Here is a 21883-nt window from a genome sequence, read left to right on the forward strand (position 1 = left end):
GGATCGTTAGCGGTCGCTCCTACGTGTCACACGCAACGACGTCACTATCGAGGCCGGATGTGCGTCACGAATTCCGTGACCCCAGTGACATCTCGTTAGCGATGTCATTGCGTGTAAAGCGGCCTTTACAGTGAACTGATATGTGTGGACATTTGTAGTTTTTTATTTATTTTTTGCAATCTTAGTAAACTTCCCCTTTGAGTAACTTTTGACAAATATTTGATAAAACACCTTTCCTGATAAACGTCAAATTTTGCCCATTGGCTATGTGCTCTCCTCTTTGCAAAACAGCTGCTGGGCGTTATAGTGCTGGAGACAAGCACAATTCTGTTTCAAAGTGATTGTATCATGGACGGGTAACTTGATTGTTTTTGAAGAAAGTCTATAAAAACAAATTCTCCATTTTTATTTGGGGGAAGGAGTTACAGTAGTATGTTTACTCAGTGTAATATTAATATCACATAATTCTTCATGTAAGCTGCCTTAATTATAAGCTGTGAATTGTGATGGGAGTTTTGGTCTGTAGAGCAGTACATTGCTAGGACGTGTTTTATTGTGAATGTAACACAAAGAATCTCAGAAATCCTCATATCTCTAGCTCTTAGGTGACTGTGCTGATACTAACAGGAAGGTATCCAAGTTTCTCAACTTCCTCTGGGAGCCACGCCAATTATGAAGAAAAGCAATGCAAGAGTTAAAAGGGTTGTGTGCATGTTAATAGTTTCAAAGTAAGCTGTAGTTTCATTGCAGCCACAGCTCCGGGAACAAAACAGGTTCATCCCGTGAGATCTTCTGTGTTGAAAAAGAAAGGTCAGTATCTACAAAGTTTTAAGATTTGCTAGAGAAGTTCTTACTATGCACAAATGTTACAAACCTATACTTGATATCGTTTGAACATAAGGAGTTGGATGTATGTGTCAAGGAGATTGATTTTGTTGTTAAAGGCAATTCGGCATTGGAATGAGTTGATAAAAGTATGTAATTGGAAAAACACATGACCTCAACTGATTTTGGAGAAAAATATTATGTGGGAAAAGAAAAAAAGGCATAGTAAATTAGAATTGTAATGCTAAATTAACAATAGTCTTAAGTAGTCAAACATTTACTCAAGAATGCAGTATATTTCGATACATCAAGCTTCACTCTAGTCACTGCCGACAAGAAGACAACTCATCAAATGTTCTACTTGTTAGATAGAAAAGGTGAAGGGCATAAAAATGTAAAGAACTGTTGGTTCTTTTATGATGACAACCTTGTCAATCCTATCAAGAAGAATCACTGTACGACAGTTTTTTAAGCAATATTTTCTAATCTAATATTTTATACCTTAGCATCTTCTTAACTGTACCATTTTAATCTTTTTTTGGACCATAGACCTGCATCTTTGTGATCTTTGTGAAGCCCAATTCTTTTCTTTGAATATTTTTTTAATTTTTTTAAGTAGTGTTCATTGAATTACATTTGATCCTTTTGGAGATCTTTTCTACAAACATGGTGTGATATGAAAATAGGTAACTTCTATGTTCATCTAATGACCCCCATAGGCCATCTGATTCTGTTTCAGAAAGCATATTTTCAACCAGTAGTCCCATCTGGGACTTTCAGGATGGTGCAAAGCTACTACTTCCGACATGTACTGAAAGCCTTGACCACTAATAGTGTATACACTAAAACATGGCTAATATAGATTGCTATTCAATATATTCTGTTCTATATTTTCTCACCATTCTTCTTAGTTCATGGCTTTTTGTATGCACCTGTCAAAGTCAATGATCCCCTAAATGGAGTCACAGTAATTAACAAATGAAGTCATGGATAGTCACCATCTATTATTTTATTATACTTGATACCAAACATTTGGATTTACATGTAATTAATGTGGGAAACATGGGGGGAATGATGTATGTAGTATGGTTCATGCTAGCTATATTAATGTTATTTAGAAGAAGGATGAGATGTTTTGGAATAGTATGCTGAACATCTATCATTTAAACACATTCAAGGAGGTCAGTCCATTAAAAGTAGTTGTGTATTTATTGTTAGGTTGAATAGGTAAAAAAAACATTTAAGATTTACAATGCCTTTATTGTACAAATGCTCATTGTGTTAAGTCCCAGGAAACTGAGACGCCTGCAAAGAAGCCTTTAGTGGGACCTGGAGGGATTGAGGAATGTGGTATTACTAATAAATAGACTTCTTCCCTCATATCTCAATCCAAAGTATTATTTATGTCTTCTACTCTTGGCTATAACCCAATATTTAATGTAATCTATGTAGCTGCTATCTTTATTTTGTAGCAAGCCAATACTCTGGGCCTTACAGTCTACAGTAAAATAAATATTCAAAAGCCATTTTTTATGAGGTGGTTGTATACATTAGACCATCAGATGTCTTTTCTCATCAAATTTCATATATATAATTTTTTTTAATGGGTTCCACCAACAATCTAGATGATACATGGCCAAAAAGTTTGCTCCTTCTGGAACTTGTAATGAGATAAATGCCCTCTACTAGGTTGGTTTGTAAATTTGTTCCTACAATTGTTCCTACAAAGATAGGCAAGACTCTGAAATGCCTAAAGCCCCTTTCACACAGCGACGCAGCAGCGATCACGACGGGCGACCTTATCAGGATCGCTGCTGCGTTGTTACATGGTCGCTGGTGAGCTGTCAAACAGGCAGATCTCACCAGCGACCAGTGACCAGCCCCCAGCCAGCAGCGACGCGTGGAAGCGATGCTGCGCTTGGTAACTAAGGTAAATATCGGGTAACCATTACCCGATATTTACCTTGGTTACCAGCGCACACCGCTTAGCGCTGGCTCCCTGCACTCCTAGCCACAGTACACATCGGGTTAATAAGCAAACCTTTGCTTATTTACCCGATGTGTAGTCTGGATACATGTGCAGGGAACAGGGAGCCGGCACTAGCAGCGTGAGAGCACACTGCTTAGCGCTGGCTCCCTGCACTCCTAGCCAGAGTACACATCGGGTTAATTACCCGATGTGTACTCCAGCTACGTGTGCAGGGAGCAGGGAGCCGGCACTGGCAGCGTGAGAGCGGCTGTGCTAGTAACTAATGTAAATATCGGGTAACCAAGGAAAGGGCTTCCCTTGGTTACCCGATATTTACCTTGGTTACAGCTTACCGCAGGCTGCCAGAAGCCGTCTCCTTGCTCCCTGCTCGCTTCAGTTCGTCGCTCTCGATGTGTGCTTCACAGCGGGAGAGCGACGAGCAAAAAATGAAGCAGGACATTCAGCAACGAGTGGCGACCTCACAGCAGGGGCCATCTCATTGCTGGATGTCACACACAGCGACAGCGACGGGACGTCGCTGCTACGTCACAGAAAATGGTGACTTAGCAGTGACGTCGTTGTCGCCGTCGCTGTGTGTGACAGCACCTTTAGAGTTGTTTTTCTGCTTGGCCTCATATTGGTTTGCTGGTAATGCTGACATGAAGGATGCTTTGTATACATCACTGGTTTTAGGTGACCAGTGATATCAGCCTTATGAGGCTTGTTAGTTTTATTTTGTTTTTCATTTGATTTTTCTAGAGATGTACATTAAGGCTTCTTTAACATATTGTGTTCTGTACATGTTTATTATATGTACCAGATAAGATTCCAGTGAATACATTAAATATAGTCATAGGACTCAATGAACCCAGCAAATGCTCAAATGTGTCCTTTTGGAATAAATTGAACAACATTACTATACTGATACAGTAAAAAAAAAAAAACACATTTACCACGCAATCTACTTTTTATTTTATTGGTAGTCAATAGACAACAGATGGCACTGTATACGGCAAGATATTTTGCAGTCCTCCAATGATGTATCACCCCAACAGAAGGCAATAATAATACACAAACAGAGCATAAGCAATTCCTATAATAAAAGCAACAGCTCCTGTTTGCAAAATATATAAATGACGCTTTGAACAAAGTTGCTTGTGCTTGCTTGCTGCGTGTTCTGTGAGGGTATGTGGAACATGTAAGCAATCACATCAGGTGTGGAGTGTAATTAATTGCTTGCATTAGCAAATCAGTTTCTGTATGAGTCTAACTAGTAGCAGTTAAGTAAGTGAAATGGTTGCTTCCTCACTGTAATCATTTACTGGATTAGTATGCACTTTTTTTACATGACCCATTTTACTGAATGGTTTGTTCTTTTTTTATTTTTTGCTGATCTGTACTGAAAATATATTCAGAGTAAGTATTATCCAGTGATATTAAAAATGTGAAACAAAACTATTTAAAGGTATTAGATTGGAATGGATCATTAGTATGTGAGTCAATAGATTTATGAAATTTGAGACATTTACTATATTCAGTGGGGAAAACAAGTTTTTGATGCACTACTGACTTTGCAAGCTTTCTCCCCGACAAAGAATGGAGAGGTTGTGTATTTTTATCATATTGCATGATTTTTGAATAATGAATTTGCATTTTATTGCATGAAATAAGTATTTGATACAATACAAAAAGGAAACTTAATATTTGGTACAGAAAGCTTTGTTTGAATAACAGAGGTCAGGCGTTTCCTGTAGTTCTTGACCAAGTTTGCACACACTACATCAGGATTTTGACCCACTCCTTCATAGAGATTGTCTCCAAAACTTTCAGGTTTTGGGTTTGTCACTGGGCAACATTGAGTTTCAGCCCCATCCAAAGATTTTCTGAAGACTGGCTAGGCCATTCTAGGACCTTGAAATGCTTCTACCGGAGTCACTCCTTAGTTGCTCTAGCTGTGTATTTCGGGTCATCGTCATGCTGGACCCAGCCACAACCTATCTTCAATGCTCTTACTGAGGGAAAGAGGTTGTTGGCCAAAATTTTGCCATGCATGACCCCATCCATCCCTTCAATACAGTGCTGTTGTCCTGTACTCTTTGCAGAAAAGCACCCCCAAATTATGATATTTCCACCCCCATGTTTCATGTTTGAGATGGTGTTCCTGGGGTTGTACTCATCTTTCCTCTTCCGCCAAACACTGCTAGTGAAGTTGATACCAAAAAGTTATATTTTGGTGTCATCTGACCACATGACCTTCTCCTCTGCCTCTTTTGGATCATCCAGATGGTCATTGGTGAACTTTAAACAGGCCATGACATGTGCTGGCATGAGCAGGGGGACCTTGTGTGCCCTGTAGGATTTTAATCCATGATGACGTTGTGTGTTACTAATGGTAATCTTTGAGACTGTTGTCCCAGCTGTTTTCAAGGTCATTGAACAGATCCTCCCATGTAGTTCTGTTTTGATTCCTGACCTTTCTCAGAATCATACTTACCCCATGAGGCGAGATCTTGGATGAAGCCCCAGACTGAGTGATTGACAGTCATCTTGTGTTTCTTCCATTTGCTAATAATTACTCCAAGAGTTGTTGCCTTCTCACCAAACTGCTTGCCTATAGTCTTGTAGACCATCCCAGCCTTGTGCAGGTCTAAACTTTTGTCCCTGGTGTCCTTAGCTCTTTGATCTTGGCCATGGTGGAGAGGTTGGAGTGGGATTGATTGAGTGTGCGGGCAGGTGTTTTTTATACGGGTACCGGGTTCAAACAGGTGCAAATAATACAGGTAATGAGAGCAGAGTAGATGCGCTTCTGCAAGAAAAAATAACAATGCAAATCAATTATTTAAAAATCCTACAATGTGATTTTCTGGAATTTTTTTGTATATTGTCTGTCACAGCTGAAGTATACCTACTATAAAAATTATGGACCTCTTCATTCTTAGTAGACGGGAAAACTTGAAAAATCGTCAGTGTAAAAAATAGTTATTTTCTGCATTGTGAATATATATATATATATATATATATATATATATATATATATATATATAAAATGAATTAATCTCCAATGAAACAGTTGATCTTTCATCACCTTACACAATTTCCTAAATGACTTAAATGACTAGACTCTCTCCTCTTCAGTCCATCCTTAATGCACTCAGATGCCTCTGCTCTGTGCCAGTCATTGCACTGGCTGCCCATATATCACAGGATTCAATTCAAACTGCTTGTTCTCACTCACAAAGCTCTCCACAGTGTGGCACCCCCCTACATCTCCACACTCCTCTCTGTCTATCACCCCACCAATTCTCTACGCTCTTCAAATGACTTTCGACTAACATCCACACTAATTCGAACCTCCCACTCCCGGATCCAAGACTTCTTCCGAGCTGCACCAATCCTCTGGATCACTCTACCCCAAGAAGTTAGGACAAATCACAACTTACTCAGCTTCAGACGCACCCTAAACACACATCGTTTTAGGGCGGCCTATCACACTCCTTAATCAAATCCAATTCACACCATCCCTCTACAACTTCTCACAACATAACCTCATGTCAAACTCCATGGCACCCAAATACATCTCAAGGTTCAGGCCAATTGATTCAGGAAGGCATTATCTATCCCCCATTTCCTTCAGATGGCTGGATTGTCATTGTAAATAAGCACTTGTACCGTGCCCCCCATATCTCATTGTAGATTGTAAGCTCTCACGAGCAGGGTTGTCTTTTTTTTCCCTCTAAATGTTGTATTTTCTATAACTGTTACTTGTTTGTATATGATCCTCCTGAATTGTAAAGCGCTGCGGAATATGTTGGCGCTATAGAAATAAAGATTATTATTATAGTTATTATTATTATTATTATTATTATTAATAATAATAATAATAATAATAATAATAAAATCTGTGCTTTCAACAAAATTGCAAAAATTAGCTATATTCTACATTTATGAGCCACGTCTTATCACCCTAACTCGTGAACTTATCCACTCGGAAAAATAGCTCAACACCATCTTGCTCAAGACAATTTGGATTGCTAGCACAGTGGGGTGTCAAATTATACCTCCTATTATCTTCTTAGTTGAGGGGAGAGAGGAGCATCAAGAAAAAGCAAGCAAAGGGAGACACAGAAATGAGCTTTCTAAGAAAACTTTTCTCCCCCTCTATGAAAACTGGATTGACAGCTATACTGCTCAGCACTTCTGTTGAACTTCTTCCATGCTACTGCTTCAGTCTGTGTACTAACTAAGCAATGAAGAGCAGGAATATGTCCTTCTGTGCGTTTAGTGTATGGAAGACATAAGAGCAGTTAGTTTCCAGGCTTATTTTGTGAGTTTCAATAAATTCTTTCTTAGATGAGACAGACAGTCAGATACAATATGTATAGCTATAGGAACCTCACATAAATGGAGTGATGTAAAAATGGCATGTAGTGCGATGTGCTTAAAACACCAAGGTCACCACAGTAATAGGCAGCAAAGTTGAGATTCTGGTCTAGGAAGTCACAGCTTTCTGAATACCTTGAAAAATGTTGCTGTTTACTTTCATGACCTTGGAGCTCTTAATACAATAAACGTAACTAAATTTTTGCATCACTATTTGTGACGTAACTGTGACCCATGGCCGTGATCACCTTATGTATATTACAGAGATTTATTGTCGCATCTGTAAGGTAGTTATCATTGTTGCTCTATCCATTCGATGATTTCAACTCTTGAATATTCTATATATGCTGTATAACTGTTATTGGTGCAGTGTGAATACATAAGACTGAAACCAATGTAAGATATAGTCTTTGCAGTCAGGATCATCTTTGCAGCTGACTGCTCAGCACTTATTCCATTGAATTTCAGTGACCATGAGCACTGGCTAGCAGAGGTCAGCGTTTCCTGGACCGCCCTGTAAGCACCAGCTACCTGATGCAGCAAAGAAACTTAGATCCTGATAGACAGATGATGAGAAAACAGCATTTTATTGCTTCCGTTGCATTTGTGAATCACAAATGACTCACTTAGAACTGAGCTGTAAAACTAAGGTGCACATCTGCAAATGTCTTGTGAGGCATTGCTCTGTAATGTCTGCGGGAATGATTTCTCCCCCAGGAAAATGCTGCGAGGTTTGAAAATGAAAGGACTGGGTCTGCTGTGAACATTGCACCTGCACATTTACATCCTGATCATTTCTTCTTATTTCTTTTCAGAGCCTTCATCATGTAAATTTGATCTTCGTGTTCCAGCAATAAACCTTGCCTACCATGGATGAATTGGTTGTCCTTGACCTGCTGAACTGTCCAGTTTGTTTAGGAAAATTGGATGCCACTGCCAAGGTGTTGCCATGCCAGCATACTTTCTGTCAGCCATGCTTACAGAGGATACTGAAAGCCCGAAAAGAGCTGAAATGTCCAGAATGTAGAACCCCAGTGCACTGCAGCATAGAGGAGCTACCGGCAAACTTGCTCTTGATCCGTCTGCTTGAAGGCATAAAGGGTGGGCAAGGCCTGGTGAGAAAGAACTCCTTCCAAAGAGTGGGAGGACTGTTTTCCCAGGATTCTTTTCGGAAGGGTCGAGAACAGAAGACAAATCATGAATCACATTACAGATTATTCCCAAAGACAAGAATGCCTATAGAAGGGGTAAGTCATTGTAGAATATACCGTACATGTGCTTTCATTGTGTATATGATTATACTTTATGAATCTTAGTGTTCTATTTGATTCATTTGATTCCTACAAAGTACGATGGGGGAAATTTAAAACTGAGCAATCTATCTATATCTCTATTGTCTATCTGTCTACTTTTCTATCTAATTGGTTCAGCTACAAAAATGTTGTGTGTATATCTGTGGGTGTATAAGTATACATTCACAGTGAAACCTATGAGACAACTACCCAAAATAACAATGAAAAATGTTCTTTTAAAGAATAGTCTTCTCAAAGAAGATGGCTGGTGTGCATGATATATGGTGGGACTGAACATCAGGAAATCTAGCCTGGATATGTATATTGCTGCCTTTCCTTTTTCTTTTGCAAATAGTATAAGCAATGTCTGATGTAGAAATGTGCCAGGGTATGTTTGATTTGGCCTATACTTCAGAGAAACCATTGGATTACATGTCTGTGCTTGGAAGGTGATATCACCCGAATGTGCTGGGAATATTTTTTGAACATGGACTAGAATATTTTGAGGATGAACTAATGCGTTCTTTGTTACTCTCTTAAGGAGAAAAGTGGGATGTTATACTCATGAATCATAGTCACCCCACTTCTATGAGATAAACTTGGAAGAAGGGTTTTGGATAGTTTCTCTACACAGTGTTAACATCTTATATGTTCTAAGTCAATCTATAACCCTAATATTTCTCCCACTCAGAATCTAGTGTTGTTTTCTTTTTTCCTCCGCCTCTCCATTCCTGAGATATGGAACTCTCTTTATAAATGTGTTCTTGTTAGTCAAGTGAACATAGTCCTCAACTCTCCTCTCTGGACATCTTCTTGAAGACTCTGTTGGCTAAAAGGGCTTGATTCATATGCAGGGAAGAAGGAGCTTTATCTCAGTAACAGAGAGGCGCAGAAACCAAGAAAACATGCAGGCGTTGGTCCCTGGATTGTTGGTCCAACAGGTGGAGTAATAGATGTACACTTCTAAATCATACTCTTATCTCTCGTAATATTTATAAGCAAGCAGTAGATCAAAATCTATTTGTAGATCTCTCATTGAAGACTACCATTGCCTTAGTTCAATAGTAAGTCTACAGTCCTGGAAAAGTCATTACAATGGATTATAGACTTAAAGGGTATATTGTTGAATAGAAAAAAAGAAATAAAAAAATATTACTTTAAGTATAATCCTAAACAACTTTAATTAGCAAATCAGTGTCCTTTTCTCTTGGGAGGTAATCACAACAGAACATTGAAATTGCCAGGTGGATGTGAGCATGTGCAGTAAAAAGCCCTGCTGCTGCAACCTTGAAGTAATACGACAAGAAAAAAGAAGCTCTGATAGGGTCTTACCAGATAAATAAAAAGGCAATGTGTAATAGTATACACTCACCTTATGTGGTTGAGAGGGTCACAACCACCACAGATAGCATACAGATAATGGCTGCCACAGCACCATGTGGACGAGTCTGCAAAACAGAAGAGAAGGTGTTAATGCCGCGCATTTGCCAGAAAAGATGTAAAATTGTTGATTAACTAATAATTATTTTATTCCATAGGTCTACACGTTTCAAAGTAAGGAACCTCTTCCTCAGGACCAAAAATTCAACAATGCATATTGTTGATTTCTTGGTCCTGAGGAATAGGTTCCTTACCTTGAAACGCGTAGACCTATGGAATAAAATAATTATTAATCAACAATTTGACATCTTTTCTGGCGAATGCGCGGCGTTAACCCCTTCTCTTCTCCTGCTTTGAAGGCTGTAACCTTGAAATAACCTTTAACACCTAATGTCAAGTTATCTAGTTCACAGCAGCTACTCAACATTCAAGACGTGATGGACAGCAGCCTCTTCTTACCTCTGCACCCCTGATTTTACAGTATTAGATCAGAATATCTACTGGGAGCACATCTTTATACAAATGAAGAGCCAAGGAAGGAGCTTAACTACTGCACATGCTCACAGGCAACGGTCCCGTTAATATTCTAGTGCAGGTTTTAAGGGATTTTCCCACAAAAAAAGTTAATTTTAAAGTTGATTTTAATCAATTGATCTTGGAAGAATAATAAGTTCCACAATTGGATGATTTATATAAAATGTTCCTGTGCTGAGATAATCTTATAAATGTGTCTCTACTATGTACTGTGTAATGGCTGTGTATGACCATATGGGAACATGGTCTGATCATTCCACATCTCCTACACATATTTTTTGCTCTTCAGATTTGAAGCATTTGTACTATGTAGCTACAACTGCAAGTTTTACTTATGAATAGAATGAAAATCAGTGAAGGTAGACAAGTCTCCTTTCTTTTTCTTTATTTACATTATATTTGTGGCTTATATAAATCTACCAGTTGTCAAGAAAATCTATTTATTTCACATTTTCTTTATTCTTTATTGTGGAAACAGTATTGTTGTGTGACAGTGACATTTTGATGGCCCATAAAACTAGTAGCTCATTGCATTAATATTTGTTATTATGGGAAATATTTTCTGACTAATCAAACACTTCTATACAACTATGAAGATATGAAGACAAGATGCTTTATTATTAATGTCTCTTGTTCAGTCTCTTGAGTTATTAAGATCATTGTAGTCAGTACAAGATAAGTTATGCATTGTTTGTATTAAATATATACTGTATATCTATATATATATATATATATATATATATATATATATATTACACAGGATTGTATGTATTATACATGCTGTGTGTATAAATATACAGATGTGAGAAGCAGCACTTGTCCAAAATAGCAGTTGGAGCATGCATTTGTTGTTGGTACCCAAACAACCTTGCGATACAGAGCCAAGTAAAATAGGCAGCGCTCCAACAGTTCAATTTCAGAATAAGGTCTCCTTCACATGTCCGTGTTTCCGATAAGTGTGGCATTAGTTTTTTCACGGATATCACACAAACCCATATTAACCTATGGTAATCTTGTGATCTTCACAAGTTTGGGTTTTGACACCAACCAAGTGTCATCCGTGTGACAAATCCTCACTTAAGTAGGAGTTGAAATTGAACCATTCAATATATACACATACTGTATATGTATCTCCTATAGCCGTGATGAGGCTGTTAAGTCAGTACTTGTAACTTTAATGACTATAAGGGCCACTGTCCATTGAGGGCCTTCCTTTCATATATTGTATATATGGCTTATTAGTTCTCTATAAATATAAGAATATATGTATTTTCAAAACTTTATGAAAGGGAACCTGTCAGGTGCAATATGCAAACAGAACCACAAGCAGTTCTGTGTACATATTGCTAATCTCTGCCTAACTGTCCCTGTATACACTAGCATAGATAAAGATCTTTAGAAAAAGTATTTGTAAAGATCCTTTATGATATGCTAATGAGGCCAGCGACTAATCCCAAGAGCGTTAGTTCCTGCGCTCATTCCGCCCTCTTCGCATGTTAGCACACCCACAGGGGCGTGGTAACATGCTATTCAATGACCATTGCCCAGTGTCATCAGTAGTGACGCATTTACCTGTGTCAATTGTCACCACTTCAGAATGCCGGGCTTAGGGTCAGTGCGTATGATCATAATGCCCTGCACTTCTGGTCATGCGCACTATGAAGCAGGGTGTACACGTCTCAGGGTCATAGAGGTCTAGTGCAGATGACTGGAAGTGCCAGACATGCTGATCAAGCGCACTACCCGGTGTTCTAAAGCGGTGACAATGGACACAGTTGCGAATGACTCCACTGATGACGCTGGGCAATGGGCATTGAATAGCATGTTAGAATGCCCCTGTGGGCGGAATGAGCCCAGGAACTAACGCCCTTGCAACTAGTCCCTGTACTTATTAGCATATCATAAAGGATCTTCAGAAATACTTTTTTTATGCTAGTGTATACAGGGACTGTTAGGCAGGGACTAGAGACATGCACCCAAAACTGCTCGTGGTTCTGGGTGCATATTGCACCGGACAGATTCACTTTAAATATTGCTCTCACCGATCAAAACAACAAGTGTATTAATGTTATAACATAATTTGGGTTGAATTCTGCAACCATAAAATTATAAGCTATGACCGTTAAAGTAATGAGAGCAAAACAAAACTAAATTTTGGTTCCTCAATATTACATTTTTGGGGGATCTTCAAGGTATTGGAATGGTCAAGGGTCAAATGTGCACCTTTTAGACATGATGCCAACTTTGTTTTTGATTTTTAGTTTGGGCTGTAAAGACGATAATGTAGGAGAAGCTGTTTCTAGGCAATATGAATGCAAGTTGGAGACTTGCTTAGCTATCTATATATATAATTGCCTTATTCTGTCTGTCTGTCTGTCTTGCTCCAAAATTGTGTCGTTACAGTGACAGTGTCGTTACAGTGACAACCGTCGGATTGGCCGCTGGGCTTGGTCTGGCCCCCCCCCCACGGATTGGCCGCTCGGCCTGGACCCGCCCCCCGCATGGATTGGCCGCTCGGCCAGGTCCTGTCCCCCTCACGCATTGGACGCTCGCCCTGGCCCCGCCCCCCACGCATTCCTAGAACCCACACAGAGCCCCGACTCCCAGGTGACTACTGCAGACCCGGAAGCCCACACCGGCAGGACAAAGTGGAAAAAAGGTCGAATGTGTTAAACCACTAGCTTACCCCGGCTCCCGGCACACGTGTGCCAGAGCCGGCGTAGGCTGGTAACTATAGTACACATCGGGTAACTATAGAAACTGCTTTCCTTAGTTACCCGATGTAACTAGCTTACCCCGGCACACGTCAGCACTGTCGCTTTTAATACTTACCTTTTCTCCACTTTGTCAGATCCGGCGCGATCCCATGCACTGTGTACACTACAGTGGCCACGCAACAACCTCCGATCATGTGTTGTCATGTGACCAGGAAGTTGCGGCGCTGCCAGTGTACTGTACACAGTGTACGGGAGCGCGCTGGATGTGTGAAATCACTAGCTTACCCCGGCTCCCAGCACACGTGTGCCAGAGCTGAAGTAGGCTGGTAACCAAAGTACACATCAGGTAACTATAGAAACCGCTTTCCTTAGTTACCCGATGTAACTAGCTTACCCCGGCTCCCAGCACACGTGTGCCAGAGCCGGCCTAGGCTGGTAACCATATTACACATCGGGTAACTACAGAAACCGCTTTCCTTAGCTACCCGATGTATAACATGGTTACTAGCTTACAGATGTGCCGGAGCCGGCGTATGCTGGTAATCATGGTACACATCGGGTAACTATGGAAACCGCTTTGCATAGTTACCCGAGACACGCCCCCGCACGGATTAGCCGCTCGGCCAGGCCCCGCCCCCTGCACGCATTGGCCGTTCAGCCAGACCCCGCCCCTGCATGAATTAAACGTTCGGCCTGGCACCGCCCCCTCACGCATTGGACGCTCGACCTGGCCCCGCCCCCCGCACGCATTCCCCGAAGACTCCCAAGTGACTGCTGCACCCCCGAAGCCCACACCGGCAAGCCAGCCGAGACATATCGTTGCATTGCTGGGATCGTGTCAGAGCCAGCGTACGCTGGTAAACATGGTACACATCGGGTAACCATGGAAACCACTTTGCTTACTTACCCGATTGTGTACCATGGTTACCAGCATATGCCAGCTCCCTGCCCATTAAGATCGTTGCTCTCCCGCTGTTAAACACACTGATGCGTGCTGCACAGCAGGAGACCAACAAACAAAAAATGAACCAGCACTGTCGCTTTGAATAGTTACCCGATGTGTACCATGGTTACTAGCTTACCCCGACTCCCGGCACACGTGTGCCGGAGCCGGCGTACACTGTTAACCAGTGTACACATTAGGTAACCCATCCAATCCATTTATTACATTATTATTCAATCTGCTAACCTACATACACATTCTAGACTACCCGATACGTTAGAATCGGGCCACCTTCTAGTCAAGAATAAAAGTGATAAAAACTTCTCTGTACTTGAACATGGCTTTCAATGCATATCAGGAGAACAGCAGACCTCATATATTTTCTCTGAAAATCCAATAAATGCTTGTACACTATATGGAGAAAACTCTTCTTTTCACATCTTACAGGCATTTAGTGGAATTATTAGTTTTACTGATAGTGTAGAATGACAGGTAATGAAGTCAGACAGGTAGCAGACATGTCGCTATGATGAGGCATCAGTCTGAATTCTAAAGCAGGTGAATTTATTCATATGTATGATTCTCATCGTGCCGATCCGACCAGTGCTTTTAAGCATAAAATTAATTTTATTGAATGACTAGTTTTAAAATACAGTCTTTCAATGTCGGCTGCTCCATTTCCACTCTGAAAGAAATCTTCCACAGCTTATTTCATACATTCCCAAAGTGGCCTCTCTCAGGAGCAATAATACGGTATGTATTTTTAGCTGAACACTTCTCCAGAGATACTGTATTTCAGGGGAAAAAATCCAAGGTTTGTCAAGCAGTAAATTAACATGAAGTGTTGTGACTTTCGTAGTGAAGAATAAAGTGCATTTAGTCTTTACATATGTATTTTTATTATTATAAGCACATTAGTTAAAGAAATAACAGAAATAACATTAATCAGAGCCATTTCTTGAATAAGGTCAATATCGGCTTTTTGGACCTTTCCCCAGGAGGTTTTCTTTTTATATGCTGCTATACACCTTACATGCATGGTACTGCCCTTCTCTACAAACCCAGTATGTCCACATAATGATGCGTCTTGCCTTTATAAAACATTTTTACAAAGGTCCTGCATCCATATTTGCGCAGTCTGATTTGTGTTTCCAGATCATGCTTGGCAACACTCCTCTGCCGGCAGTCACTGCCTTCCTGCCTTTGATTGAAGTCTCCTACAGATGGTATTAAAAGGCGAGCATAACTGAGAGACCATGATTCCAGCTGGTTGCACTTACTGGGCTGCTTGGTGTAGTTTTGATAAAATTACAGTTTTTTTCTAAATGAGATTATTACAAGATGACTAGTAAACCAGCTGCCATGTAGCCCTCCATATTCATGAGCTCTATAAAATCCAGCCCCACCACTGATTTTTATTTGTCTGCCTATGCACTGTGTACACAAAAAGGTGCCAATCAGTAGTGTGGGGGGATTATACAGAACTCTCCATTCAAAGAACTTTTAAATCTGCAGGAGACGATACTGTGATTTTAACGAAACTACAGTTAGCATCTCAGTGTCACAATAGGTATAAGGAAGTACCACATGTGCGGTGACAGGAAAGGGAATCCCTGTGTCTAATGAAGGGGAAGATGGTGACCCCCTGACCAACCCTTCCGCTAGCCCCTGACTCCCCTGAGCACCCTTGATAGGTTCCACACCTATGTACCAAGCAGGATACCTGGCCCTGGCCGACCCCAAACTTGGCCGTAGGTAACGAATGGATGGGATGAGTGCTTAGTCAACTCCATTAAGCTCTAAAGAAAACACAGGGATCACCAGGGGAAGTGAGAGAATAACATATCTATATATATAATTGCCTTATTCTGTCTGTCTGTCTGTCTGTCTGTCTGTCATGCTCCAAAATTGTGTCCTTACGGTGACACAAAGCTGATTGGCCGCTGGGCTCGCCATGGCCCCGCCCCCCCACACGGATTGGCCTCTCGCCCCGGCTCTCTGCAGGCCCCGCCCCCCTCACGCAATGCACGCTCGCTCTGGCCCAACTGATACGGAGCTCCGACTCCCAGGTGAGTACACACACACACATCAGATCACACTCACTCTCACACACACCTCACACATCACATCCACACACTCACAACATCCTGGGATATCGCTTGCTTCTACACCGGCTCCGTAATGATCCCAGCAGCGCCAGACATAACCTTGCGATGCTGGGATCTTGACGGAGCCCATGAACGCTGGTAACCATTATACACATCGGGTAACTAAGGTCCCTTGGTTACCCGATGTGTATCATAGTTACCAGTGTACACCGGCTCCGTCACGATCCCAGCAGCGCCAGACATAACCTTGCGATGCTGGGATCTTGACGGAGCCCGTGAACGCTGGTAACCATTATACACATCGGGTAACTAAGGTCCCTTAGTTACCCGATGTGTATCATAGTTACCAGTGTACACCGGCTCCCGGTACACATGTGCAGGGAGCTGGCATTATACTCCTCTCCCCCCAGGACTACTCCTCCTATTACAGTCCTCCTATTATACTCCTCTCTGAGTATAATAGGAGAACTATTATAGCATGGGGGATGTAGCACGATGGGGGGTGCGCAGCATGGGGGATGTAGCACGATGGGGTGCGCAGCATGGGGGATGTAGCATGATGGGGAGTGCGCAGCATGGGGGATGTAGCACGATGGGGGGTGCGCAGCATGGGGGATGTAGCACGATGGGGAGTGCGCAGCATGGGGGATGTAGCACGATGGGGAGTGCGCAGCATGGGGGATGTAGCACGATGGGGAGTGCGCAGCATGGGGGATGTAGCACGATGGGGAGTGTGCAGCATGGGGGATGTAGCACGATGGGGAGTGCGCAGCATGGGGGATGTAGCACGATGGGGAGTGCGCAGCATGGTGGATGCAGCACGATGGGGAGGTGCGCAGCATGGGGGATGTAGCACGATGGGGGGTGCGCAGCATGGGGGATGTAGCACGATGGGGAGTGCGCAGCATGGCGGATGGAGCACGATGGCGGGTGCGCAGAATGGGGGATGTAGCACGATGGGGAGTGCGCAGCATGGAGGATGTAGCACGTTGGGGGATGTAGCATGATGGGGGATGTAGCACGATGGGGGGTGCGCAGCATGGGGGATGTAGCACGATGAGTGCGCAGCATGGGGGATGTAGCACGATGGGGAATGCGCAGCATGGGGGATGTAGCACGATGGGGAGTGCGCAGCATGGGGGATGTAGCACGATGGGTAGTGCGCAGCATGGCGGATGTAGCACGATGGGGAGTGCGCAGCATGGCGGATGGAGCACGATGGCGGGTGCGCAGCATGGGGGATGTAGCACGATAGGGAGTGCGCAGCATGGGGGATGTAGCACGATGGGGGATGTAGCACGATGGGGGGTGCGCAGCATGGGGGATGTAGCACGATGGGAAGTGCGAAGCATGGGGGATGTAGCACGATGGGGAGTGCGCAGCATGGGGGATGTAGCACGATGGGGGGTGCGCAGCATGGGGGATGTAGCACGATGGGGGGTGCGCAGCATGGGGGATGGAGCATGATGGGGAGTGCGCAGCATGGAGGATGGAGCACGATGGGGAGTGCGCAGCATGGGGGATGGAGCACGATGGGGGGTGCGCAGCATGGGGGATGGAGCACGATGGGGAATGCGCAGCATAGGGGATGGGGCATGATGGGGGGTGCGCAGCATGGGGGATGGAGCACGATGGGAGGTGCACACCTCCCCCCAACACACACACACACACACAGGGAACCACAAACACCGCCATACACAGACACCCACACACACAGACAACGCTGCACACACACAACACCCAACACACAAACACCGCGGCATACATAAATATACGCACATACCGCACAACACACACATTGCACAAAACATACCTCCCCCCAAAACACACCACACCCACACAAGCATGGGGGATGTAGCACGATGGGGAGTGTGCAGCATGGCGGATGGAGCACGATGGCGGGTGCGCAGCATGGGGGATGTAGCACGATGGAGAGTGCGCAGCATGAGGGATGTAGCATGATGGGGGATGTAGGACGATGGGGGATGTAGCACGATGGGGGGTGCGCAGCATGGGGGATGTAGCACGATGGGGAGTGCGCAGCATGGGGGATGTAGCACGATGGGGACTGCGCAGCATGGGGGATGTAGCACGATGGGGAGTGCACAGCATGGGGGATGTAGCACGATGGGGAGTGCGCAGCATGGCGGATGTAGCACGATGGGGAGTGCGCAGCATGGCGGATGGAGCACGATGGCGGGTGCGCAGCATGGGGGATGTAGCACGATGGGGAGTGCGCAGCATGGGGGATGTAGCACGATGGGGTATGTAGCACGATGGGGGATGTAGCACGATGGGGGGTGCGGAGCATGGGGGATGTAGCACGATGGGGAGTGCGCAGCATGGGGGATGTAGCACGATGGGGAGTGCGCAGCATGGGGGATGTAGCACGATGGGGGGTGCACAGCATGGGGGATGTAGCACGATGGGGGGTGCGCAGCATGGGGGATGGAGCATGATGGGGAGTGCGCAGCATGGAGGATGGAGCACGATGGGGAGTGCGCAGCATGGAGGATGGAGCACGATGGGGAGTGCGCAGCATGGGGGATGGAGCACGATGGGGGTGCGCAGCATGGGGGATGGAGCACGATGGGGAATGCACAGCATAGGGGATGGGGCATGATGGGGGGTGCGCAGCATGGGGGATGGAGCACGATGGGAGGTGCACACCTCCCCCCAACACACACACACACACACACACAGGGAACCACAAACACCGCCATACACAGACACCCACACACACAGACAACGCTGCACACACACAACACCCAACACACAAACACCGCGGCATACATAAATATACGCACATACCGCACAACACACACATTACACAAAACATACCTCCCCAAAACACACCACACCCACACAAACCGCGCAACACACACACACACACAACGCGACAGACACACAGCGCTCCACAAACAACGCAACACACATACAACACCGCTCTCACCCCCCGCCACACCCAGACAACACCCAGAACATGTACAGCGCCCTACACAAACACTTGGTAACTACACACAACAACATCTATCTATATCTATATCTATATCTATATCTATAACAAAAATCATACATGAACTACACAATACGTAAATTCTAGAATACCCGATGCGTAGAATCGGGCCACCTTCTAGTATAAATATAACTGTGGACAGGATTCTTTAAAAAAAAGTTATTTCCATCATAGCTGTTTATAGCTGACTTGGAAATAAAGTATTGCTTCAACCACTGGAGATGGTATTGTAGCACCAAAGAAATGAATGGGTATTAAAGAAAAAGTGTAGCACAACGAGCTATGCTTTTTCCCGAAGTTTTATGTCTTTTGATACTGTATAGATAGCTACACTATGGAGAAGTGGTAACTAGAGATGACTGAATCTTTTGAAATTCAGATTTCCAAGGTTTTGTGAATTTTTCCCCAAAATTTGCCATGAATCACAGGTACTCCAATTGCTCTGAATGATGGGTACAACACTTTGTAGTCTCCTATGACTGTATTCACCATCTTTCAACCTCTTTCACGCGAATACAGCTTTTATAATATCAAATTAACTTCACCATATAAATTCTTGAAAACTTACAGCCCATTTAATAATCAAATGTTCAGGCCAACTTGTCAAGTTAATTAAAAAATGGTCCAAAAATGATTTTAGTCATTTGTGATCAATCAGACCACACTGAAGGTATCAGAGGTAACATCATCCTACTGTGACTGAGGTGAGTGATGCTATAATGCCCATAGCTTCTTTTCCACCAATACACTTGCCACAGGCAAAGGCGACCAATTGTGACATGCATTTGGTATATTGCCCGGACGACTGGTGCCAGTAGTGGTGGTGCTTCTGCTACAGCTAGTGGTATTCGCATGCTTAGCTATAATCTGTAGCTTTTTATTTCACAGACCCAAATCCTTTGTCTTTGGCACTTTTTATCCTACCAAACATTTGTGCATACATTTTCTAAAACATGATCATTAGCATTTCACAAAATTTTCGACTTCAATAATTCAACCCTTTACATGAACAGCAATAAAATTTTGTCTAGTAAAACACATGTGAATAAAAAAATAGTTTGTGACACGCACAATTTGTAAGTTAAACCTTGTTAGTTAAATGTTTGAATTTTAGGGAATTAATTTTGTATTTTTAACAATCAAATCATATCCATCACAAAAATGATTGCCCAAGAGATGCAAGCACACTGCCTGAAACTGATTTTATTTTTTTTTCCTTTAAAAACTATTGTGCAATCTTGCTTCTGCCTTTCAATTGATTACGAGTGAAGAAAAAAAATTTGTTGCATATGAGGACATTTGTGCCTGTTAGTAATAGAATTTTGAACAATACTGTCAAAAGGAGGCAGGCATTTTTTATCTATTCGCATTAATCGAATCGCAAATTATTCAGGTTCATTGGTACCTGCGATTTTCAGAGTTCAACTCAAATTCGATTCACAATGATTCAATGGGATCATCTCTAGTGGTAACTTTGATACAGGTTATGTTTTATACTAAAGGCCCCTTTACACACAGACTTTCTAACGATCCCACCAGCGATCCCAACCAGGCCGGGATCGCTACAAAGTCTCTGAGTCGCTGGTAAGCTGTCAAATAGGCATACCTGGAAAACGACGCAGCAGCGATACGGACCTGCAAAACGACCTTGCTGGTTATTGGGGACTTGTCAAAGCAGCCATTTGAAAGGGAAGTCGCTAACGAAGTCGTTGTAACGATGCATGCTGCTCAGCAGGAAACAAAGGACCAAAAAATGGTCCTGAAAGATTTGTAGCGATCAGCGACCTCACAGCAGGGGCCAGGTCGCTGATGCGTGTCACACACTGCAATGTCGCTGGGGAGGTCGCTATTACGTCACAAAACCGGTGACGTTACAGCGATGTCGTTTGCGATGTTGCAGTGTGTAAAGATACCTTAACAAGATCAGGATTTTTCACAAGTAGAAGACAATGGCTCGTAAAGTATTGTTTAGATGTTTGGAAATTGTATTTTTTGTCAGTTCATCTGTCCATCAGAAGTGCTTGCTATCTTTAAAAACCACTATAAAAAATATATATTTTTTAGAAATTATTCATCACTTAGGTTTTCTTCACATCCGGTAAGATGCAAGTTGTAATATTTGAAAGGAAAAATAGTCTTGCATATAAATTGTTCTGTCAAATCTATGGACACCTGAGCAGATCCCATTGTAGTTCTGTCTGAGAGAAATAGATCTGGCACAGCATTGTAGCTTTTGTTTCTAATGGAAGTTACAATACCATTGATGAGAACAGGGCCTTAGACACTGCTGGCAAATTTATAGTGCTACATATCTGCATGATGTCTGCCTCCTTCCATCCAACTAATCCTATCAAACTTGCTTGTCTCACCAAAACTTTTGGCAGATGCATGTGATTCAAATAGTATATACTGACCAGATACCGGAGATTTATCTCTGGCTACAGACAGCAATGTGTTTAGTTATAGGGCAGGACAATAGGATATTTATAACCCTATACAATTATTCTTCAAGGACAACATCTGTAAGGCGTTTATGTTCTCACAGTGTTTTGCGTGGGTTTCCTCCAGGTTCTACAGTTTCCTCCCAACCTTCAAAGACAAACTGATAGGAAATTTAGATTGTGAGCCCCAATGGGGGCAGTGAGGATAATATATGCGGTATATAAACAAAGCAAAATAAATAAGGTATTATTGTTTAGTTATTAAAAAATATATAATT

At 42.9% G+C, this 21883-nt stretch overlaps 1 protein-coding gene across 2 annotated transcripts in view; it reads left to right on the forward strand.

Annotated features, from left to right (window-relative positions):
- Window positions 1-735: 735 nt before the first annotated feature.
- SH3RF2 (SH3 domain containing ring finger 2) overlaps window positions 736-21883 on the forward strand; it is a 204494-nt gene continuing 183346 nt past the window's right edge. For both annotated transcript variants that reach the window (XM_075344599.1, XM_075344600.1), the window contains exons 1-2: window positions 736-810; window positions 7990-8421. In XM_075344599.1, coding sequence (XP_075200714.1) covers window positions 8044-8421 — 378 coding nt within the window. In that variant the 5' untranslated portion in view covers window positions 736-810; window positions 7990-8043. The remainder of the gene's footprint in view (window positions 811-7989; window positions 8422-21883) is intronic.

The sequence above is a fragment of the Anomaloglossus baeobatrachus genome, chromosome 4 (genome assembly GCF_048569485.1).
Source record: "Anomaloglossus baeobatrachus isolate aAnoBae1 chromosome 4, aAnoBae1.hap1, whole genome shotgun sequence".
NCBI classification, from domain to species: domain Eukaryota; kingdom Metazoa; phylum Chordata; class Amphibia; order Anura; family Aromobatidae; genus Anomaloglossus; species Anomaloglossus baeobatrachus.